The sequence below is a fragment of the Propithecus coquereli genome, unplaced genomic scaffold (assembly GCF_000956105.1).
Source record: "Propithecus coquereli isolate 6110/MARCELLA unplaced genomic scaffold, Pcoq_1.0 Scaffold678, whole genome shotgun sequence".
Lineage (NCBI taxonomy): Eukaryota > Metazoa > Chordata > Mammalia > Primates > Indriidae > Propithecus > Propithecus coquereli.
Window position 1 is genome coordinate 148,090 of NW_012152818.1, and position 25,023 is coordinate 173,112.

Genomic DNA, 25,023 nt, shown 5'->3' on the forward strand with positions numbered 1-25,023 from the left:
TTAAAATCCTTTAATAAAAATTTAAATTTTACAAATCCCCCAAGACTATATACCCCAAAGGAATAATAGCCTTACTTTCAATTCTTAGAATAAATGATGTTAAGAAGATAGATTCTTTTTTGTATTCTCACCAAAACAATCTGTATTACTAAATTATAAAAATTTTGTGCTTATTTTATTACAATGTATAAAATTATATGACAATAAACCTTTTTAAACAACTATACATAATGTCCCGGAAGAGTCTGACAGATTCCCAGAATCAAGCTGGCTTCATTGTGAGAGATGTTGTGAGAACAAACCGTAATTAAATGTTTCTTTGTAGCTGACCTTGCTCATCCAGCCCTGGGGACAAACTTTTTAAGGATATGTGCATGTGTCCCCTTTGGCATCTAAATCAATGCAGATTATATTTCACATATGGTGATTTAGAGCACCATTTTCACAACCACCCTCTCTTTCGTGTTGATTGTCAGTCCTTTCTCCAGATTGTCACTCTCTATTCACCTATTTCTCTATTCTCCCAATTCTCTCTAATTTGTTTCCATGTCTTCTTGGAATGCAATATATATTTGTGCAAAAAAAGCACAGCAGTTGGAGCAGTTAGAAAGGATTTAAAAGTGGGATCCACACCTTCTGGAGACCTTCAGCGGATTCTTCAACTCCGATTCTTGATTTTGCCCTCTGTAAAAGATGATAACCGGCAGAACACACCTGTTATTTCTGCCTTCTAAGAAGCACACGACAAGGGGGAGCTACATGGAAAAGTATTCAATCCACTCACAGTTGCAGGATTAAATGATCTTTTCTTTATTTGCAGTAGGAAACTGTATTTGCAGTTAAGAAAACAAAGAAACTTTATTTTGTTGAAAGCTCTTTGGTCCCTAGCTAAAGACAGTATCTACGTCTTTTGCTCTATCAATTATGGAGCCCAGAATATTTATCCAAAACTTGGAAACAGCTGAAAGATAAAGAAGTTATAAATACACATAAACAAGACAGTAATAATATTCCATTTTGCCTACGATAGCATAATTCTATTAATACAATATTAAAAAATAAAATTCAGTGAATTTTGTCCAAAGACTAGGGTAGTTTGATGAACATCCTAGATCCTTAGAAATAAAAGGAAAAAGGGCCAACAACATTTTGAGTTCTAGCTTAAAAAAGAAAAGGAAAAGAATTGCAAGTTTCAGATTAGTTCTATCAAGTCCTATTTTATAAAGTAAGTAAATTTAATCAAAAATGGATGACAAATGTTTTAAAAAATATCTTTTTAGCACCTATGAAGATGATCACAAGATTTTTCTCCTCAGCTCTATTAGTAAATATACTTTATTAGATTTCCTAATGTTGAGCCATCCACGCAACTATGGAATAAACCCCACTTGGATATGATGAGTTCCTGGTTTTTTTTTTTTTTTGCTACTGAATGTTTGCTAATATTTTATTTAGAATTTTGTATTGATATTCTTAAGTAAGGTTTGTCTGTAGTTTTCTTTCTGTATGCATTCTTTTCAAATTTTGGGTCAAGGTTATGCTCATGTTATAAAAATAATTTGCGGGGGTTTTTTGTTTCTAACCTCTGAACCAGTTTAAATAGTATTGGAATTATCTGTTCTTTGGTAGAATTTTTCTATGAAATCATCTGGTACTAGGAATTTTTATGATATAACTCTAACAATTTTCTCTTTTGCTTCTATGAAATTGGACTCTTTAGATTTTCTATCTGATTCAGAATCAGTTTTATTAAATTATCTTTTCCTAGAATACAATCCATTCCATCCAGACTTTTTAATCTATTTGGCCAGTGCTCCAAAAAAGTAGTTTATGCTTGTATTTCCTCTATTTCTGTGATTTCCTCCTTTTCTCATTTCTTATTTGTTCTTTCTACTTTTTCTCTGAATTAGGATAGCTAGCAATTGATACATTTTATTAATTTTTCAAAGAACAAGCCGTTGAATATATTTACTAACTGTACTGGTTTTTTTCAATATTTTATGATTTCAACTTTATTAATTTCTTCCCTATTTCTCTTTAATTTTATTATGTGCCTCTTTCTGACCTATTGAGTGAATTGCTTAATTCATTTCTATTCATTGCTTGTTTATTAATACAGTATTTAAGATTATTTTTCTGCTTTAGCTATACACATATCCCATAAATTGTATGATGTTGCCTGTTCTTTGACTTTTTCTAGATATTCTGCAATTGTATATTTTTCTTTAAGTAGCTTAAAAGAGAATGTTTAATATCAAGGTAATAGAGTATTTTCATTTTCTGATTATGTAATTTAGTTTTATTGCATGGTGATCAAAGAACATGCTCTGTACTATTTCTAATACATCAAATTTATTGAGGTTTGCTTTTGTTACCTAGCATCCATTTTATTTATGTGACCGTTTCTTGACTTTCAATGAAAAGGTGTATTTCTAATTTCTAGGACATGGAACTATGTGCACATGTATATATGCACACACACATACACACACACAGATAAAACACTAGATTTTTACATAGAAAGAATGTAATTTATACATATATATATTAGATTATCTTACTAATTATCTTGTTGATATTTTCTATATCCTTTCTCTTTTTCTGTAAACTTGTTTTATCGGGAATGAAGGAGGTAATTTAAAGTTTCCTTCTAATAGTGTGTTTAATTTTCCTTGTAGTTCTTGATGTTTTACTATTTGGTGCATAGAGAGTCATAATCATACACACTCATTAGGAATTGTACCCTATAGCGTTATAAAGCTTTTCCATTTAACATTTTTTGGCTTGATTTCCATTCTGGCTAATACTTATGTCATTTGTTTGTTTATTCGCTTACATTTACCTGGTATATCTTTGGTCACCATTTTATTTTCAATCTTTCTGAATCACTTGGTTTTAGATTTGTTTCTCATATGCAACATGAAGTTGTATTCCGCTTTGTGATCTAGTCTGACTCTTTTAATAGAAGAGTTAGGACATTTACATTTATTTTTTTAATTGACATACAATTGTATGTATTTATCACATACAGCATGATGTTTTGAAGTGTATAGTCATTGTATAATGGTTAAATCTAGCTAATTAACAAATTCATTATCTTTCATAGTTATCATTTAACATATAGTCCCTCTTATCCTCCAGGAATACATTCCAAGATCCCTAATGGATACTTGTAACCACAGATAGTATTATACCCAATTGCTATAAATTGGAACAGATTTATGTTCCTGTCTTCCACTCACAAATTTAATGCTTTTCCCGTATTAACTAAGCATTTATCATTCACTGTGGCTGTAAGTTTTTCAGTCTGAGGTACGACAGCAAAACTAACACAAATTTATTTTTCCTTCTTCATAATTTCACAGATAGAAAATTCATTCTTATCTTATATCCTGGAAATCTCAGATAAGTTTTTTTTTTCTTTTCCTTTCAAAAACTTTCACCTTTTTACTTAAAGAAAGCATTTCATGGTGTCTCTTTGGCATATCCAAATTGCCAGCATCACTACTCTTGCACTTCGGAACAATTATGAAGTAAAGTAAGAGTTACTTGAACACAAGCACTGATATATCACAACGGTTGATCAGATAAGCCAGACAGCTACAAGTGACTAACAGGCAGGTAGTGTATACAGTGTGAACAGGCTGGACAAAGTGATGATCATGTCCCAGGCAAGATTTTATCACACCAATGGTGTGCAATTTAAAACTTATGAATTGTTTATTTCTTGAATTTTCCGCTTAATATTTCCAGACCATGGTTGATGACAGGTAACTGAAACTGAGAAAAGTGAAACTGCAGATAAGGGAGGAACTATTGTAATATTAATATATGTTTTCTTTAGTTTTATCATGATATTGTATGTTAGGGTTTCTCATTTTACATTTACATAATTTTAAGTCATTCACTAAGTGGTTTGCTTTCTTTGCTCTTTAGGTGTATATAGTTCTGATATTTAGAAAGGTGTGCATTTTGTTCTAGTGTGTACTTTTATAATTATAACTTTATATATCTATTACTTCCCAATTATGATTAATGATATAATTAATACATTTTCTCCTCCTGTCCCCTCTGCTCCCTCTTCTCTACCATCCAGTTTTAACCAATAATAAATCCTTCCTTAGTGTTTACTTTGCACTGTTAACTGTACTTGTTCTTTTATTGTTTGTTTATCAAATTGCAGGTACTCTTTTACCTACAAAGAGATGTCAAACTGTTCTAATTGGGCAAATATTTTGAATAGGATTATCAATTTTTAGAAATCAAAATTAATTTATCCCACCTCAATTTATTTATTATTCAAGGCATATAGTTGTACATATTATTGGAAACAAGTGACAGCTAGAGTCCTAATGTTCCCATAAAGTAAAATATTGAACTCTTCACCCGTCACTTAGTAACAATTTAGTTGAACAAATAAATAGATTAGTGAGTATTGAAAGATAAGCAAGTTTGCTTGCTTTTCTGTGAAATTATTGATACAGATCCCCAGCCTAATATTTCTTTTGGTCAACTTTCCCTGTTAGCTTGCAATGACCCCTTCTGTCCATGGCTCTTTGTATTAGTCAGTTCTCCAGAGAGACAGAACCAACAGGGTATAGAAAAGTAGATACAGGTATATGAGAGTGGATTTATTAGTGAAAATGGCTCACGCAGTTACAGAGGCTGAAAAGTACCACAACAAGCTGGAGAGCCTGGGATGCTGGTTGCAAGGCTCAGTCCAAGTCCAAAACCTCAAAACCAGGGAAGCTGATAATATAATTCTCAGTCTGAGGCCAAAGGTCTGAGAATCCAGGAGCCCACTGGGGTAAGTCCTGGAGTCCCAAGGCCAAAGAATCTGGAGTTCTGATATCCTTGGACAGTAGTAGAGTGTCCCAGCTTCAGAGGAGAGAGAGAGAGAGAGAGAGAGAGAGAGAGAGAGAGAGAAGTCTTTTTCTCTTCGTTTTTTTTTTTTTTTTTTTGTCTTTCTGAGCCCCAGCCAATTAGATGGTGCCTGCTTACATTGAGGGCAGATCTTCTCCATTCAGCCCACTGAATCGCACACCAATTTCCTGTGCAAACACACACACATACACACACACACACACACACACAAGTTCTCTAGGTATTCCTTAATTTAGTCAAGTTGACATCTAAAATTAAACATCACAACCCTGTTTGAGTTGCATTTTGTGTACTCTTAGAAACTTTATTCTTGATGTGGTTTCTAATAATGCCCTACCAGAGCAAGAGAGGTCATCCCAAATCACAAGAAAATGAGAGCTTCGCTTACCAGAAGACCTCAGGCTAAAAGCACAAAGACAACTATAATGTGGGGGATTTAGCAATATTAATCACTCCCCCTCCCTCCCGTGTGGGATCTAATTAGTGAGATCAAGTACAAGGAGCTGAAAAAGGATCCAGATACCGTTCCATCTTTACCGATAGCAATGCTGAAGAAGGACACATGTCAGGGCTCCAACCTCCCTCCCAGAACCTGGACCCAAACTTAACCCAGTAGGAGACTGAAGGAGAAGCTCAGATTGAAACAGCATATATCTGGTATGTCCTCGCCAAGAGCTTGCTTACTTTAGTACCAACAGATCAGTGATGAAGATGCTGGGTACATTTATATCAGTGACCAACTCATCAGTCTCTTTCATCCTTATCTGTCTGATTAGTCTATCTTCCTCACATAAAGTGGACCAAGTGAGAAAGCAAAAATAGGGATAGACAGTGCCCATTGCTCAGCGGCTCCATCCTGGCAAGTGGAATACTATCCTTTTGTAGACACTGCTAGTTGTCCACACAATAGCCATTTCTCCCTTCTCCCTTCTCCTTAAAAAACAAAAAACAAGTAAACTCTATTTTTTTAAGGATGATAATATTCTCAAGTTATTTGCTAAGTTTCCCAGATTCCCTAACAGGTAGGGTGGCTAAGAAGATGTCAGCAGAATAGGCAAACCACCCCTTTGCTTCCCCTCACCCCTGTGCCTTCCTGCTGCTTGAAATGTGGAAAAAATCTTAAGAGCTCTAGTGGCCATCTGGAAACCATGATGCATCCTTGAGAATGAAGTCACTACCTAGACAGAAGAGAAAAAAGGCTGGGAGAGACTGAGTGCCTGATGATTCAGCACTGTCATGTCAGTCTTGGACTGCCCATCTGTGGATGCCTTTTATGTTGAAGAAAAATAAGCCCTTATGTGTTTAAGCCACTGCAGTCAGACTTTTGTCACCAGCAGCTGAAGCAATTAGTAAAGGATGTGTGTCTTTTATGGAAGTGTGAGGGGAGGGAGAGTGCTACGCATCTAGGCTGAGGGTTAGCACTGAGTCAGTCACAGACATCCTCCCACCTGCTCCACAGCACAGAGGAAAGCACCTCCCTTTCCTCCCCAAGATCCACTGGAAGTTCTCTCTGGACTTACTCCTGCTATTTGGTGTCTAGCACTCATCTCTGCCCTCTCCCACCTGTTTAGAAATGTGGGAGAATGTGTAGCTATCAAGCACAATTTACTCCTCCTTATACTCCCAAACTGTGTCACCTCTTCATCATTACATAATTCTATTTGGACATCAAAGTTGATAATACTTTTATGTTTCTAGTTACAACTGATTACAGATTAGTATTGTAGATCAGGGCCAGAGTTGTAGATTTGGAAATCACCATCAAATATGTGGTTGTTGAAGCCACACAAGTCAGAGAGACGTCTCAGGAAGAGCCCAGAAGGGGAACAGACCAAGACTGAAACTAGAGGAATCGCAACTTTAAGGATGCTTCCTAAAAAAAAAACTCAAAATAGTTTTGCTGAAAAGCAAAATGTCATGATGTCACAAGATCATAGAATTGTGGTCTTGTGGCAGAAGGATTCACTTTAGGACATCTGATACTCAGTCTCAAGTCATGTCTCTGTTACTGTAAAGCAGCATCCCCCAAACCTGTTTCTATTTATTGACCACTGAGAACAATTCCTTAACACCAACCAAAATGACAAGGAAAATGACCTATCTTGTTTTGTGAGAGAAGTGAAGGCCTTCTGAATTTATTAAATGTTGTGTTTTCTGTGGGAGCAATGCTTTTATCTTCCCATTACAAGAACCAAGAAAGTCCCTCCGAGTTCTTGTTATTTCAGTTTCTCAGTAGCAAAGGGGCTGCTTTCCAAAAGGTCCAAGTCAGGGTCTCATTAAGTCACACTTACGCTTTCACATCTACTCACCAATGTCAATATAGAGTGCACATAGGGAAAATTATTCTTGGACTTTAATGTATTCTTCATGTAATTTTTCCTTTCCATTCATATCTTGTGCCCTGACTTATTCCTTGTTCCTACTCATTTATACCAGTGCTAATTAATTTTCTCTTTATCTGTATAAAAGTAGATTTACTTTTGTCCTTCCTTCTTCTTGACTTTTTCCCAATATCCCAAGATCCCTATGGACCTAGACAGAGACAGTCCTTTGGAGGGTGGGCTTCAGGGAGGCCCTGAGGACAGGCTGGCAGTGGTTCAGTAGGGTATTCATTCAATCCCAATAAGTGGGTTAATATATTAATATTATACATAAGGTACCTCACACAGAGCACACATAGTGCATGCTCAGTAAATGTTAAGTGTCATCAGCATCATAATTGAGGCACAATCCAAGTATTAGAGCTTTCCTCCTTCTTCAAAGATCACTGTCTAGCAGACTCGGAGAGGATATGGTTTGCCTCACGCCTCCCCAGCAGTTATTCTCACAGTGCAAGTGCTTCTCTGCGCTGCTCTCGGCCCCACCTCAGGACATTTCCTGGCCACAACCGGGAGCACTCGAGTGACCTCTCCTCTCAGTGTGATGCTACCTCCATACCAGCATCAGCACAGAGGTAAATGTGAAGAAAGCTTTACTTCCTTTTGTGTCTTGTTTCTCGCACAAACACACACTGTGCACCTGTCCAATTATATGGAAGAGTTGGAAAAATACAAGCAAAGCAAAAGGTATATATACTGTACTTTATATGGCTCTCCCTGTATCCAAAAGAAAACACCAAATATTCTTCATAGAGGGAAATTCTACCATCTGCTCGGAGAGTGCCCAATCTTCTGACCACAGTGTGAATCTCCACCCTCCCCTCTCCCAGATGCACCAGTCTCGCCCAGCATTCGCCTCCCTCCCTACACTGAGGGTAGGTTTCAAGGGTGTATTTCTTGAAATCTGAGCTATTGAATATAGAACAGCAGAATCTTTCGCTGAGTAGTACAGAGTGGTCTTTGGCACTCAAAATCCAGATCCCTTCCAGACTCTCTGCGAGTGGGAAGTGTAATATGACTCCTCTTTCTGATTCTGTAATGGTTAACTGTAACACACACACACACACACACACACACACACACATTCTCAGAGACAGTACAACCTAAGAGTAAAAGAATTTTCCTAAAAGCCCCATAATATCTTCATTATCTCCAGGGCAGGACAAAGGTAGCATTTCCCATAATCATGCAAATCCATGGAAGTTCTTCTTTGCTCTTTCTTTCAGCCTGAGTCCCTAAGAAATTGGTCCGGTTATAGGATCACCTACCCCCAATTACCATCCCAAGTTCCAGGAGTTTTGAATCTTTGAAATACTAGATTTGGGTTTTGAGGTATCCTTACACATCAGGCCATGAGAAGTTCTTAAGTGAAGCCCTCTCTGTGTGCATACATGTATGTGAAAGGAGACTTACGATCTTCCTGACCAAACAACCTCTAAAAGAGTTGGGGGATTATGTTACCTATGGTCTTTGGTAAGACTGCTCATGTAACTAAAAAGAAAATGTTCCTAGACCCTTATACTGCCACCTTCCCTCTCTCCCAGCCAGAGAGGTTCTTGCTCAGTCAAACCCATTTAGTCTACCAAGGGAATAGAAGGTGTGGAGCCTCATCTTGTCCATCTCTTGTACCTAATATAGAGTCCAGGAAACAACAGGCACATTATAGACACTTAGTCGCATGCAATGAACCAACTTAAGTGGTACAAAATGGTATAATTCTCAAGGAGAGTATACTCAAGATTTCCAAGTTTTAAAAGTGGAGAGAAGACCCTGTTTGAGGGAAAAGGTTAAAAAGTCCTCCACCTATGGATAAAAAGGTACTTGAGTATGATGCTTACCACACATTAACCACAAATGATACAAAGAGACCCATCAGAAGAGCACTCTCTTCAAGGTTTTACCCAGGGCAAGTTTAACATCCTTATTCCTCAAACTGTAGATCAAAGGGTTAAGCATGGGAACCACGTTGGTGTAAAAGACGGAGGCAAATCTACCCTGGTCCATAGAGCCAGGAAAAGAGGTTGTCAAATAGGTGAATGCCCCTGACCCAAAAAACAGGGCAACGGCAATTACATGGGAGCCGCAAGTGCTAAAGGCTTTGGATCTGCCCTCGGCAGAAGGAATACGAAGGATGTTAAAGAGTATCAAAGCATAAGAAATGAAGATGCTGACGCTGGATATTGCAATGACCACTCCAACAACAATGAAGAACACCAGCTCATTGACACGGGTGCTGGTGCAGGAGAGCTGCAAGAGGGGGAGAACTTCACACAGGTAGTGGTCGATGGCGTTGGAATCACAGAAGGTCAGTCTCAGCATGCCTCCAGTGTGGGCCATGGCCCCAGCAAACCCTGTCACATACGAGCCACACATCAGCAGAGAACAGACCCTTGGGGACATGGTGACCGTGTACAGCAGAGGGTTGCAGATAGCTGCATAGCGATCATAGGCCATTGATACCAACACACAGCACTCAGAATTGACAAAGAAACAGAAGAAAAATAACTGAGTCATGCATCCCACATAAGAGATGACATTTTCTGACACAAAATCACTCAGTATTTTGGGGGTAAACACACAGGAATAACAGAGATCTATGAAGGACAAGTTGAAGAGGAAAAAATACATTGGGGTGTGAAGGCTAGAATTCAGCCCAATTAAGGTGACCAAGCCCAAGTTGCCCACCACAGTGAACACAAAGAGCCCTAAGAACAGGAGGAAGAGGGGGAACTGGAGCTCTGATCGTTCTGATAATCCCGCAAGGATAAACTCAGTCACTAAGGAGCTGTTTCTCAGAGTCATTCTCTTCTGGTGAGTCACCTGGGAAACAGGGGACAAAACACAGAGTCATGACAGGTACAACACTACTAATGGAAGAAATTTCTAGAAAATAAGCCAGAGTGTGAATGTCCGCATCCTTTCTTCCCTCATCTATACCCCTGTCCACGCCCCCCACCCCGACCCCCTGTAGGCTATTGACACCGTGTCTGGGACAGTATCGCAGCTGCCCTGGGCTAATCATGAATTCGAGCTAGAGTCTGTTAGCACAGGCAGCAAGTGTTCTGTCCCTGCTTAAGAGATGAGGAAGTGGCATACTGGAATTAGCTACCCAAGAACCTCCAGAAAGACACCTCAGGAGCCAGAGTACAAGCTGGGCCCGCTGCTCAGGCTCTGAGAGACAGAAGCTTCCATTGCCTCATTGTGTCCTCCCACTCTCTGCTTCCCCCTCCTAGCTAGATACCGGGGTCCCCCCTGGAGAGAAAGCTAACAGTGTCCACTACCCCTACCAGCTCTGCACATCCCGCCTGCCTCCTCTCTGCCCCTTGATGCCAACTCACCCCACGATCAGCATTGAGAGCAGAGAAGGGATGGATAGTCCCAGAGCCCTTGGTCATGGGTGTGAAAAAAAACCATCAGAAAAGATGGGATTCAGACCTTCTCCCTGGGCCCCCTCAGTGCAGGGCCTTATGCAGCCTCTTTTCCATTAGCCAGAAAGAGAAAATGTAGCTGCTAGCATGGAAAGCAGACAGCCTTGCATGTTAACTCTTCCGATTCCTTTGGTGCTGGGAATCAGAGTTTTACAGACCTCAGGCTCCAAGGTGCTTAAGGAATAGACCGTGGCTCCTGTTTGTGGGTTTTCCCAGATGGTCTCAAGCAACTTCAGGGGAAAAAACTAGACACTCCCATTTTGACCAGACCCCAGCTAGCCTATCACAGAGAACTTTAAGCTGCTTAACGATCTCAGGGACCTGATTAGACATAGTCTCCCCCGAGAATTTCTCCGAGCTCTGTCTCTGTAGGGAAGAAATTGCACTGCCTGTTTACAGCCTGGATTGTGGTGTTTACCTAGCATCTTGACAGCGGGTGTTCTACTCAAACTCCCCTTACTCCGGGGATTTTACGTCATTCGGTGCTGAGTTTGGGGGCTCATTTTTCCTCTGTCATTAACTCTTAGAGCCTCAGTTGACTTCAAGGGAGAATGGCCCCCAATTTAGCCTCTACTTCCAAAATTTCATAGAAAACTTTGAAAGTAGGACCAAGGGGGGAGAAAAGGTCATATCAGATCTACAGAGAGCACCTCAGTAAAATGTTTCTGGGACCATGAGCTGCTCGGAACAGTGAAGAAGCCACACCACCTCCACCACAAACACCACCTACTCTCCGCTCTAATAAGGGCTACAGACAGGCCTTTACTATATATGAGGAGATTAAAATATCACAACACATATGCGAGGAAACACACACGCACACCCCTGCATGGAGTTACTCTATAGGCGTGCAGGATTAAGGTATAACGGGAAATGTATCTGAGGGTTTAATCCTGACATTCTTCGGATGACAAAGCTCTCTCCATATGATATGCTACATGAATATTTTAAGAAATATTCAAAGATGTGTGAGCATCTGCATTTGTAAGTTTCCACTGAGGCTTCCTAAAGTAATCCCAGTTTTCCTGGGATGGTCCTAACTTACGCTCATTATCCCTGTATAATTATTGTAGTAACAGCACACCCTTCACTCTCAGAAGTGTCTGGACTTGGATAACAAATTCTATGGTCACACTACTAAAAAGAGTAAAAGCAGCTCTTGAGGTTCTCTGGCCCTGCAGTCTCCTAATCCCACTGACTTCTATCCCCTGACAGTCTCTGTCTTTAACTCTCCTTGTTCTCAATTTCTTCCTTAACTGAACCTACCCTTCTGGGAAACCAATATTATCTCTTCAGTGGACCCTGGCTTAAAAACTGGGAAGGGCAGTAACTGTAAGCTGCTTCAGATTTATATCTAGCCAAAAATCCTAAAGCAAAAAAACACAAACTCGAGCTACCTGTCTATAACGGGTGAAAAGGAAAAATAAGAAAGGAATTGTATTGGTACAAGGAATAAACATCAGTATATTGTTGTATATTGTTGTATATGAGCATAATAAGTTGGTTGGCTGTATTTAACAAATTTGGACATATACATAACATTTTGACACAGCATTCTACCACCAGGTGCATACCCAATAAAAATAAGTACATGCGTTTACCTCTTTAGGTAACCGTGCCAAGAATGTTCATAGCAGCATTATACATAGTAGCCCAAAACTGACAGCACACATGCCAACCGACTGTAGAATGAATAACAAATGGTAGGATATTAATAAAATAAAAACTCCATATATCCATGAAAAATAATGACACAGATGTCACATGCATATTAATGGAGCAAAAGGAGCCAAGCACAAAAGAGTACATACTTTATGAATTCATTTAAATAAATTTTCAAAACAAGAAAACTAATCTATGGTGTTAGAAGTCAGATAGCGGTTTCTCTTGGCTAGGAAGAAAAGGCTGGTACCTGGAAAGAAATCTGAAGGGCATTTCAGGGTTGCTGGCAATGTCTGGTTCCAACAGGGGTGCTGGTTATACAGATGTGTTCATTCTGCAAAAATTCACTGAGTTATATCCTTACGTTACATTTAAATAAAAAGTTTATTTAAAACATAAGTGGAGAAAAAAATATATATCATCCTACTAAATTAGTTTAAGACTAAAATTACTAAACAGCTTTGAGCCATAATTCCTTCATTTGTAAAATGGGTATTTACTGACCTGACAGCTCAATATAGTAGAACATGCAAGAAAAATAGCACCATTTTTACTTCTTTTCCATCTTGTGTCCCTTAAAATAAAAACCTGTTATATTTTTCTTATATAAAGAGAGGAAATCAAGAGGAAAGAATTAATGCATATGGAGCAACTACAGAGTGCCTGGCATTATGCTGGATGTTTCCTACTGTAATATGATGTTTCTAACAACTATACAATATATATGTGTGTGGCAGATTGTATTTTCCAAAGATGGCCTTTCCAACACATACACATACACACATGCTCACACATATATATATCTTGCATTCCACATGCTCTTGGTATAATAGGACTGACACTCCTCCAATCAAGAGATGGGGTCTATATTCCCTCTTAGATAGGGACTTGGGACTTCTTGGATACACTATGGTGGAATTGATGCTACATGACTTCCAAGGTTAGGTCATAAAAGGATACAGCTTTCTCCTGGTACCCATTCTCCTTTCTTTCTCTCTCTCTTTTTATCTCTCTCTCCCCTCCCAACCCCCATTTATTTCTCTTTTGTCATCCCCTAGCCTTCAGGACAGTCATGTTAAAACCCTCTGGCTTTGTCTCAAGATACAGTCACTTAACGTTATCTATAGGTTCTTGGAAAGTGCCACTTTAAGTGCAATGATACCCAGAACGCTGTACTATCTTAACTCTTCTTTATATCAATTAGCCTGTGGTAAAACTGGTCTCGTTATACAGTACATCATTTTGCTCAAAGTGACAGTTTCCAAGAACCTATGGGTGACATTAAATGAGGACTTACTGTATACTACAAGGCAGCAAGTTTTTGGTCATTTGTCCAGTGTTGATGGGAACAGAAGCCCTTTAGGGCCTGCACACTAGTGGGTGAGCATCAGGAAAAGTACTCCAGGGAAATGGCCAGAAGAATCTGCAGTACAGATCCGGATTACTCAATCCAATTCTCCCTCACTACCCAGGAAGTCTCTTTCCAGTTCCATATTTGGACAATGTTTTCGAGATTTTGCTTTTACGAAGAAAATAGGCATTTCTTTTTAGTTCACATAATTTTTTACCACCTGCATTTTCCCTTTCTGAATTACATTTTGGCAGATGTGTAGCAATGATCCAGAGAGAAAGAATTTTCTGTTCATTAGGGTAGAAGTCAATTTATTCATCATCCAATAAATATTTACTAAGGGCAGTTGTTTCTAGCAATATTTCAAACTTCTTATTCAGAAAGATTTCTCCTGAGAAAACAAAACAAAGAATTCTGGATGAAATATAAAAAGCATCTATTTATTCATGTTTGAGCTGGCAGAAACTAAGTGAAAATCTGTGAGAGCAAAAGAGAAAATATAAGAAAGTCAGGATTTGCAGGGACATGAGCACTGGACCTGGAGTTTACCTCCAAGGACTCTTGGATTCCTGGGGGCCCAGAGTTGGGGTTTAATTAGTTACTTATGCAGGAGGTGAGAGGTAAACCTGAACTTGAAGCAGGTTGGGATTTTGGAACCATAATCGACTCATATTACTGACTCCCCCAAGGGAAACATCATCAGTGGTTAAGCAAGAGGAAGAAAAAAAGCCCACGGAGGGAGGAGGCCAAGAAATGTATCTGACTTGGCCTTGTCTCTAGACCGGCAGAAAAAGATGCAAAATGTTTCCTGAGAATTTCTAACCACTTGTGTGTGTCAGGTAAAAAATTCACATTACATATATAACAAGAAAAAGTCCTGTCTGGAGAATATAATTTAAATCCAGATATCAAAGAATTTCTCCAAATATCCAAGGATCATGTGCTCATGATGAAAATCACTAAATGAATACAAAATAAGCCACCATGAACACGAACCACTATGAATGGTAAAACACAAACTACGTACCTAACCAGACCTACAGAATCACTAGGCTTGTCGGTGATAGAATGCAAAATAAATGTATTTAATATGTTTAAAGAAATAAAAGAGCAAATTGAAAGTATAATGAAGGGACCATCAAAATTAAAGAAATGCACCACTGAAATTTTAAAGAATCAAATAGAACTTTTAGAAATAAAAATATGATAATTGAAATTAGGATCTCTCTGAATCTGTTAACCTATTAGACACAAATGAAGAGAAAGTAAATAAATCGGAAGATAGAGCTGGAGAAATCGTCCAGAAGCCAGCATCAGTGTGAGAGAGACTATGAATTAGAAATATAATTTTAAAAATGTAAAAAATGTAGAAAAGAGAAAGTCCAACAGATACAAGCATTTAACACTTTTAGGCCCTGTGTTTGCTCTAAAAATAGGGCAATAATCAGAACAGTCACAGCCTCTCAACTTTCAAACATCTAATCTAGGTGGAGAGAACTAAAATAAACAGATACTGACAGATAACTAGAAATGCAGTAAGTCTACCGGGGAGGGGTAACGGGAGCTATGAAACCGCTTAACAGGCGGCCCTACTGTCTCGAAGGCCTGAGAAGGCCTCCTTAAGGAAATGAAATTCAGTTTTAAAACTAAAAAGGAAGCATAGATAAAAATCATTGTTTGTGACAGTGTTTGAGGAATCTGCCCCTGTGTGAACCTTGGCTAGAGCCGGGACTCAGCCTCCTTCTGTGAGAGCTCCCCAGAAAACATCAGATGGCCAGATGTTCCCATGCAGGACTCTTGGGTTTGTGGCAAGCGACACAAAGAAACAAGAATGATTTATGTTGCATTTTGGCAAAGACAAAGAAAAACAAAAAAATCTACCAATCAATAATAAATGTCAGGTGCTGGCAACGCCAGCAGAGCAACCAGCACAGCCTAACCAGACAGTTGTGGGCTGTAACTTGGCTGCGATTCTGCCCACCTGGCTCCAAAAGCTGGTTCCCCAGCCTGCTGTAAGATTCTGCAAACTACCCCATTTCTTGCCAATTAGCTCCCTTTTTGCTAAAGTTAACAGAATCAACATCTGCTGTTTGCAGCTAAGATCCCTGGCTGGTGCAACACGGACCAGAGATTAAGAGGGCCATGAATAGGGAGTGGGGACAGGCAAAGCATCCCAGCTGTGGGGCAACTTTCTCATCTCCCTGTGATGAAGACAGACAGACTCCCCACAATCATCTTCAAAGACAGGTGTAACAACCCCCGCCAAAAGTTTTGCTCTATTTTGAATGATGCCCCCCTCCAGGAACATGTTGTTTGCTTGTGGTTTGGAGAAGAAAATGAACAAGCATCCCAGATTCCAGAAATTGCTATTCTTCATATACTTGCAACAGAGTTTCTAAAACCTTTAATTCTTCAATGATTCCTTTTTCTTTAATAAGCTAAATTATGCTACTTAGTAGAATGAATATAAGTTTTGCTGGCTAAATAGAAATGCAGTCAATGAATTATCTGGACAGTTTTTTTAAATGTGGGTCATATAAAAATAAAATAAAATAAAAGGGATTATGCTTAACATCTAAGGAAAATAGTGGCTCAATAATTACTTTTATAAAGGATTAAATAGTGTAGGTTAAATTAGTCAATGTTATGTAGTATTCTGTTTCTTCATGTGCTCTTTATTGGCTCTGAGATCCTATGCATTTATTTATTTATTATTTCAGACTATTATGGGGGTACAAACATTTTGGTTACATAAATTGCTCTTGTATAGTTTGAGTCAAGGTGTGCCTATCCCCTAGACAGTGTGCATTCTACCCATTAGGTGTGAATTTACTCATCCCTTCCTCCCCTCTCCCACCTGCTTGATTTCCAATGAATGTTATTTCCATATGTGCACCTAAGTGTTGATCAGTTAGCGCCAATTTAATAGTGAATACATGTGGTGTTTGGTTTTCCATTCTTGTGATACTTCACTTAGAAGAATGGTCTCTGGTTCCATCCAGGTTAATACGAGACATATTAGTTCACCATTTTTTATGGCTGAGTAGTACTCAGAGCTTGAGCTCTTTATTGGTTCTAGTTATAAGCCCTTTATTGGATGTGTAGAAAGAAAATATTTTCTCCCATTCTGTAGGTTGTCTGTTCACTTTAATGATAGTTTCCTTGGCTGTGCAAAAGCTTTTTCATTTAATCAGGTCCCATTTATTTATTTTTGTTATTGCTATGATTGCTTTGGGGGTCTTCCTCATAAATTCTTTGCTTAGGATGATGTCTTATGTAGAAAGAGTTTTTCCAACATTTTCTTCTAGAATTTTTATGGTTTCATGCCTTAGGTTTAAGTCTGTTATCCGTCATGAGTTGATTTTTGTTAGAGGTGAGAGGTGGGGATCCAGTTTCAATCTTCTGCATGTGGATATCCAGTTTTCCCAGCACCCCTTATTGAATAGGAATTCTTTTCCCCAGTGTATGTTTTTGTCTGCTTTGTGAAAGGTGAGATGGCAATATGAGGATGGTTTTATATCTGAGATCCCTTTTAAAATCAATACATGGAATAGCTTTTTGTATGCCTTGTAAAACTTGAAAAATAGTTTAACTTTAAAAAAAATTATAAGACATTATAGAAAGTGTATCTTTGATTTTATAACAGGCTATTTTATGCTAGCTCTTTATTCAGAAACAGTCTCTAATTATTCTATTGTAACTGTAGAAATGCACAATCTGCTTTATGATATGGTTTTAGAAATGTATTGCTATTAGTCTTGAATAACAAGTAGAAGGTTACCAGCAGAAAAAATCAGGATGGCATTCTGAGCAAAGAGAACCACAAAACGAAATGCAAATGGCCTGAGGCAGAAGGGGGGAAAGCACTACAAATTTGAGGAATGGCAAGTAATGTTGAGAATTGAATCACTGTGTACATGGCAGGAACTGGTGAGAGAGTGTTGGAGGGGACTAATAGTGGTAATTAATCATATCCTTCTTCCCACTCTTAATTGAGCATCAATTGAGAAATTAGACACAGAAGTTACACAGGAAAAAAATCAGCTTCATTGCTAATAAAGCTGACTGGAAGACCCAGCTTGAATGTGCATCCACAACAGGACCTTGTGATCCACTCATTGCACACCACAGACTAAATTTGAGAATCCAGGTCTAAACTGAGCTGGACAGCAGTTGCCTTCACTACAAAGGAGAGGGGTTGCAAATGGAAGAGATTAGTGGGAATTCTGAGAATGTGCCTATCCTACCAGAAAACAGGGAGAGGGGTTCTAGGAAGTGGGTGGACCACACCAAGCCATAGTTCATTCTCCCAATTTCTCATCAGTCCTATAAACCAGTCCTCTCCCTTGGGGTGGAGTGAGGAGAATATGGGAGAAGAGAAAGGATCAGTTTCTTATTTATCTGCTGGGACATAGAGGCCCTCCCCACCCCCGCCTCTCAGGAACAGGAGATGCAAAGCAATAGCTAAGCTAGAATCACAGTTTGGGCCCAGATCATTTAGTTGTCACCACAGAGTTTGGACTGGACTGTAGTCAATGGTGAGCAGGATGGGAAGGTGTTGATACACCAGACTTGCCTTTCGACTTTTGGAAATGAGATGGATGGAACTAGAGAAAATGAACCTGAACTAAGGTGGTCGGGGGGAGATGCAGAATTTGGCACCTAAGGATAAATCAAAGCTACCCTTATACTTTAGAAAAGGAATTTAGGACCATCAAATGAAACATCACTGCTAAAAATCTCTTCCAAAAAAAGAAATGATGCTTTCTGTGAAGCAAATGGAAATATTTTATATCTTTCCACTAACATAACTTTAAACACAACCAATGTAGTCATAAAAAATCATGATTTTGATGTATATATTTAATCACACAGAAAGCTGTTTACAATATGTTACAGAATGAAAATAAAATTACAAAATGAAATTTAATATGATCACATCTTTTCATATATATATATAACTTGCAAATTGTTCTAAGCTATCAGGACTACACACACAAACACAGAGAAAAGCATCCTGAAAGAACGTACATCAAAATGCTAAGAGTGGTAATCTTTTTAAAAAATTTTCAATAGATTTAGGGAGTAGTGCAAGTGTTTTTTGTTACATAGATGAGTTGTATAATGCTGAATCGAGGCTTTAGTGCACCTGTCAACAGAAAAGTATACATTGTACCCAATAGGTAATTTTTTAGCCCCTTCCCCCATTCAGTCTCCCTCCTTCTAAGTTTCTAATGTCCACTATACCACTTTATGAAACACATACCCACCATTTAACTCCCACTTATAAGTGAGAAAATGTATTTGTTTTTCCATTTCTGAGGTACTTCACTTAGAATAATGGTCTCCAGTTCCATCCAAGTTGCTGCAAAGGACATTATTTCATTCCTTTTTATAACTCATTTTCTTTATGTTAGGAGCAGTAATATTTAGGTGGCAAGATCCTGGAATGTTTTTAAAGCTTTTGCTTATCTCTACATATTCCTTATCTCACATATTGCTACAGCAGTCAAGCATGGCTTTTGCAAATTTAAGAAAAATAATTTTTAAAAATCAAAAACAAAACACTGCATAATTTCAGCATTTTAAGGTTTTACTAGGGATTCATTCAACATGTATTTAGTAATTTCTGTATCTATCAGGCATTAAGCTCCCTGCATGTGTTAGAGATCATCTGGCTGAGGTTGGGAATATAACTCAAACAAACATTTTCTAAATACATTACTGTGCAATCCATATAACGGTAGATCAACAGGTCTTACATATGTTTGTATCATTGACCCTAATAATAATGACTGAGCTAATGCTCAGTGCATTAGATAAGGAGAAGGCTTTAGTGTCTTTTCCTTGACATATGTTTTTTGTAAATTATTTCCAAATAAGAGCGAATGTAGGGACTTATTCAGCTCAAAGGCAGCAAGAATTTAGACACTGTACAGGTGAAAATATATATGCATATATATTAATATATCACATGTGCTCTTTCTTAAGCACTCAGATTGAGCCTTCCGGAAGGCAGCTAGTGCTAAAAGTGTGGGCAGCTTTAGATTCATACAGTCTAAATTCAATTCTTTACTCCACCACTGACTGTGCAATCTTAAGCAAGTGCTTTAACTTCTTTAAGCCTCAGTTTACCCACTTACAAAATAAGGACAATTATCTCATACAGTTATAGAGGAGATTAAAATGAGAACTTGTATGTGAAGACATAATAAAGTCTCAAAGTATTATTTGAGTTTGAAAACCATGAGTCCCTTGAATATTATTAAACTCATATGCACATTCGTTCTCAAATCCTGGTAGTAGATGCGGGGGGGGGGTCCTTGTAAAATGTAACACAAATGAAGGAAGCAAATGGGACAAGCAGTCATGTCTTTAAGGAGGCCAGACAGAAAGACATTTGCAACCAAATAGTGCAGGCAAGAGTCTCGGGGCTTTTCTTTCCTTTACCCACGCAGATGCCACAATTAGTTTATGAAATAAAGGAGGGGGTCAAAAAAATGTAAAAAGAGGGAGACAATAATATAAACACCACTAACACCACCAAAATTAAAGGCAGTAAGTTTCCATGAGTGGTACCCTTCCTAGTACAGAATCTGGCCAAGAGTAGATTGTCCAAATACGTTACTCTGCTAATGAGAGTGCAATTGAGATAATCTTTGAAGAAGGAATCCTGCAATAAAATTCAAGAATCAGTAAATTCAGTAATTCTCTATCTAGGAATATATTCTAAGTAGGGGGAAACTCAAAGATTTACTGAATATATGTGTTAAACAAGCATTCATAATTGGGAAAAATGGAAACAATCTAATATACAGTAGTAGAAAATTGTTAATTATTAAATACATGTAATACATCCATGTGGTGGAATATTATGCAATCATGAAAACTGAGTCCGAGGCAAGAGCACAGAAGGAAATTCTCACTGCGAGCTGCGTCTTTCTTGGGGTGCGCACTTCTGCAGCCAGAGCCAAGGCTCCCTCGTTTTCACAGCATTCCTTCCTCTCTCCCTCTTTTTTCCTACCACAACCCTTCATGTACATCTTTTCTGCTTTTTTATTCATTTATTTATCCTAGTGACAACCCCTACTTCCTTCCTCTTCTAATTAATTTTGATCAGTAGATACATTTTTGAGCAGTTTTTCATGACTTTGAAAACAAGGCAAAGATTGTGTGTATGTACACACAGGCACACGCACTTGCACACGCAATGCCCACATAAAAATATGCAACTAACCAGCAACAGCGATGGACCCTGAGGAAGAGCACAGGAGGACCAGAAAACTGGAGTAAAGGGAGACCTCATTTCATGGTTATTCTTTGGTAATAATTTTAAATGCCATGAACATCATCTTAGTCAGTTTGGACTACTATAACAAAAATCACAGATCAAGTGGCTTGTAACAGCAGGAATTTATTCTCTCACAGTTCCGGAGGCTGGGAAGTCTAAGACCGAGGCGCTGGTAGAGTCAATGTCTGGTTAATGCCTGCTTTCCGGTTCACAGACAGCACCTTCTTGCTGTGTTCTTAAATGACAGAATAGACGAAGGTTCTCCCTCAAGCCGCATTTGTAAAAACACTAATCCTATTCATGAGGGCTCCATCCTCACGACCTAATCGCCCCTCAAAGACCCCACCTCCTAATACTATCATTTCAACAGACAAATTTGAGGGGGGACACAAATATTCAGTCTATAGCAAACATGAACTATCCAGTCAATACAAAATAAACACATATCGCAAATGCAATGTAGAACTAATCTGATAGAATACGATCTTTTTCATATAAGCAAGGATGGGCCCAGAAAGATGAAGTAATTTTTCCAAAGTCACACAATAAATTAGTGGAAGTTCCGATACTAGAAGGAAGAGGATATAGCAGGAACAGAAACAAATTTACTGAGCCTCTGGCATTCAATTCCCTTCATAACCCTGAGAAAAAGCTTTTTAAAGATGAAGACACTGATGCTCAGAGACATCAAGTAACTTGCTTAAGGTCACACAGCTATTGAGCAGAAGCTCAGGTTCAAACTTGATTCTTCCCTCCAACTCCCTAGTCTCCACTCTTTCTGAATCTTTTTGCTGCTCTGCCCCCTCCTTGTCCTGTCACCTGAATTCTGTGCTGTTCATATGTTCCATGCTGTCCAAGACACAATCCTCTCATTCCTTTGAACTCACCCTTACTGATCTGTATCAACCCAAAGGGCAAAACTATAGATCCATCCAAACTTCATTTTTTCCAAATAGAAGAGATTTTCCTAAAGACAGCATCATAAGTCAAAGCATTTTCAAAGCATTTCACATACTGTTACCTCACAAAAAGTATTTACCATTTATAATTTTCTTTTAAACCAAAAGGCAACTCTGCCTCCTTTCACACTGTACCACGAGACTGTGGATTTATGAAACTGAGCTGTACGAACCCTTCCACACTTTACCGGAAGATGCGTCACTCGGGGTCCCAGAAGAAAACAGATGACACACTCAAACAAAGTCATTAAAAAAATGTAATGAGGGAACTATTTGCATGGGTTTGAGCAAAAGGGTATTTGAGAGAAACCACAGAGGGAAGGTCAAGCTCCCTGGGTTAGCAACAGCAGGGAGACATTACGACCCATTGGCACCAAGAGACAAGGGAGCAGTTACTGTACCCCCGCAGGAATTGGGCGTTCTGTTACTGCCCCTGCAGCCCAGCTGGGAGGAAATCGGGGAAATGAATACTACAGTATCACTCTCCTCTTACCTTCTGATTTCTTCTGCTGATTCTGCCATTGGCCTAACCCAACCAAAAACCAAAGGGCAAGAAAGCCCATTAGGGAATGCCTGGCAGGACATGGAGTGAGGTGCCAAGGGGCAGAAAGTTGATCTGGAAAGGTATTCAGAGAATACCCCATATGGTCTCTGCTGATGCAGCACCATAACATCCAGTGGTCATTTCCTCTGCTGATTGGCTACTGTGTGAGGCGAACCTGATCACTCACTTGTACGCAAGCCTTTCTATGGTTCTGAAAAATTCTCCAGATCCTGAGCTGACCACCCTGAGCTGCAGACTTCTCCACCCTGGCTTTATAGCACGATTTGAAAACATGGACATGATTGTGTGTGAAACAATTCCCAAATTCTGTCCATTATAACCTTGACATTTCCTATAAGTTCTTCCACCTAGCATCGCCAGCTTCCTTAAAGTCCAAGTCCCTGAGGCTCCACACCACTATCTCAGGAGGCACCATGCTTCCTATTCTCTGGGTCCTAACACATTTCCCCTACATATTCTGCAAAATTCTTCAAGAATTTCTCTGGTCATTTAGCCAAGACCATCTCAACAAAAAATTCTATACCTCCTACCTTCTTGCAAAATGTGATATTTAAAATTAGCCCTTAAAAAGTCACATGAAATTTCCGTAGACAGCATCAGATTTTAACATCCTAGGCCAGCTCTCATTTGAAATGAAATCTTCCAAAGCCTGAGGGAGGAAAAGTGAGCTATAATGGAAAGCAATCAGTATTAGAAATAAAGAGACTGGATTCTAGTCACAGTTCTGCTACTGAGTAGCTGAGTGACCTCAGGGAGGTCACTGAATCTATCCTCAGAAATATGAGGGAACTAAATTAAACGACCCTCAAGACCCACAAAATGTGAGTATTCTATAGTTTTAAGAATCTTTGGAAATTAAAGTACCCTTAAAATGGGGAGGATGAACCTATTTGAAAAGGAATTAAAATTTCCCACATGTATCCAATGGAGCCTGAATCATCTCTGGGAAAAAAAAGTTCCTTTCCTAAGTATTGCCCCTTTCTCAGCAGAATGGACTTTTACTCAAGGTTTTCTTCAGAGCAATTTTGACGTCCTTATTCCTCAAGCTATAGATCAGTGGGTTGAGCATGGGCACCACAGTGGTGTAGAACAAGGAGGACACTTTGCCCTGGTTCATAGGTAAAAGAGAAGAGGGTTTGAGATACACAAATGCCCCTGACCCAAAGAAAAGAGAAACTGCAATTATGTGGGAGCTGCAGGTGCTGAAGGCTTTGCACCTGCCCTGGGTAGAACGAATGCAGAGGATGCTGGAGAGGATGAGGGCATAAGATATGAAGATGGTGACTGTGGGCACACCAATATCAATGCCCACAACAACAAAAACCACCAGCTCATTCACACGGGTGCCGGTGCAAGAGCGTTCTAGAAGGGGAAGGATGTCACACATGTAGTGGTTGACGAGGTTATTGGCACAGAAGGTCAGACTCACCATGCAGGCTGTGTGGGCCATGGCCCCAGCAAACCCCATCCCATAGACACCCAAAAGAAGGAGAAAACATGCCTGGGGAGACATGGTGACTGTGTACAACAGTGGGTTACAGATGGCAACATAGCGGTCATACGCCATCGCCGACAGGATGAAGGACTCAGAGACGACAAAGAAAAGAAAGAAGAAGAGCTGAGTCATACACCCAGCATAGGAGATGATGTTCTTCTTTGAGACAAAACTCATCAGCATTTTGGGGATGATAACACTGGAATAGCAGAAATCTATGAAGGACAAATTATAGAGGAAAAGGTACATAGGGGTGTGTAGGTGAGAGTTCAGCCCAATCAAGGTTATCAAGCCCAGGTTCCCCACCACGGTGACCACGTAGAAACCTAGAAACAGGAAGAAGAGGGGGATCTGGAGTTCTGGCTGGTCCGTTAAGCCTGCAAGGATAAACTCTGTCACAGAGGAGGAGTTCCCAGCAGCCATTCTCCTTTAAGGCTTTCTGTAGGGACAAGGGGGAAGAGCGATTTAGAGAGACAGAGACAGAGACCACTGCTGCCTTCTCAGCCACCTCCCCCGTTCTTGAGAATCAGATGCACACAGAGAGATTTTGAACGTCAGCCGAGGGGCCCTTCCCGATGCCCGTGCTGTTGTCACGGCCCCAGTGATGCTGCCTCTGGAGCTCGCGCTGGAGGTGAGGGAGGGCGCTCCTGAAAAACACCCTCCGGGAGGAGACTCTCAGACCTTTACTTTGATCCCTTTGTTATGTCCTTCCAACTCCAGTTTCTGCTAAAGTTGACAAACACTGGAGCCAATCTCTGGGCAAAGTCCTCTCAGAGGCTGGAGCCAGCCCATCTGTGCCCAGAGAGTCCACTTCATGGTCATCCTGGACAGAGCAGAAGGGTGACATGTTCTCTCCCAGAGCATTAGTATCTGAGCCTGGGGACACAGGACAAGTTCGGACCACACACCCAGATTCAGCCACTCACCGTCTTCAGCCTGCAGCTTCAAGGATGTACCTTTTGGTCCAGCTCTTATCTTCCTTTGTCAGACAGATTGTCTGCAGAGCTGAC

The 25,023-nt window shown here is 39.5% G+C and overlaps 2 protein-coding genes across 2 annotated transcripts; both read right to left on the bottom strand.

The window, feature by feature from the left end:
• Positions 1–9,121: 9,121 nt before the first annotated feature.
• On the bottom strand, positions 9,122–10,072 carry LOC105823531 (olfactory receptor 8B4). The gene has a single exon (XM_012660769.1). It carries the CDS (start codon positions 10,062–10,064, stop codon positions 9,135–9,137), a length of 930 nt encoding a protein of 309 aa, XP_012516223.1. The 5' UTR covers positions 10,065–10,072; the 3' UTR covers positions 9,122–9,134.
• A 13,411-nt stretch (positions 10,073–23,483) lies between these two features.
• On the bottom strand, positions 23,484–24,507 carry LOC105823529 (olfactory receptor 8B8). The gene has a single exon (XM_012660766.1). The coding sequence runs from the start codon at positions 24,434–24,436 to the stop codon at positions 23,501–23,503; it is 936 nt and encodes a 311-aa protein (XP_012516220.1). The 5' UTR covers positions 24,437–24,507; the 3' UTR covers positions 23,484–23,500.
• Positions 24,508–25,023: the final 516 nt, after the last annotated feature.

Bases quoted from the DNA above. Each gene is read 5' to 3' on its own strand.
- LOC105823529 (XM_012660766.1), bottom strand. From the start codon at position 24,436: ATGGCTGCTGGGAACTCCTCCTCTGTGACAGAGTTTATCCTTGCAGGC.
- LOC105823531 (XM_012660769.1), bottom strand. From the start codon at position 10,064: ATGACTCTGAGAAACAGCTCCTTAGTGACTGAGTTTATCCTTGCGGGA.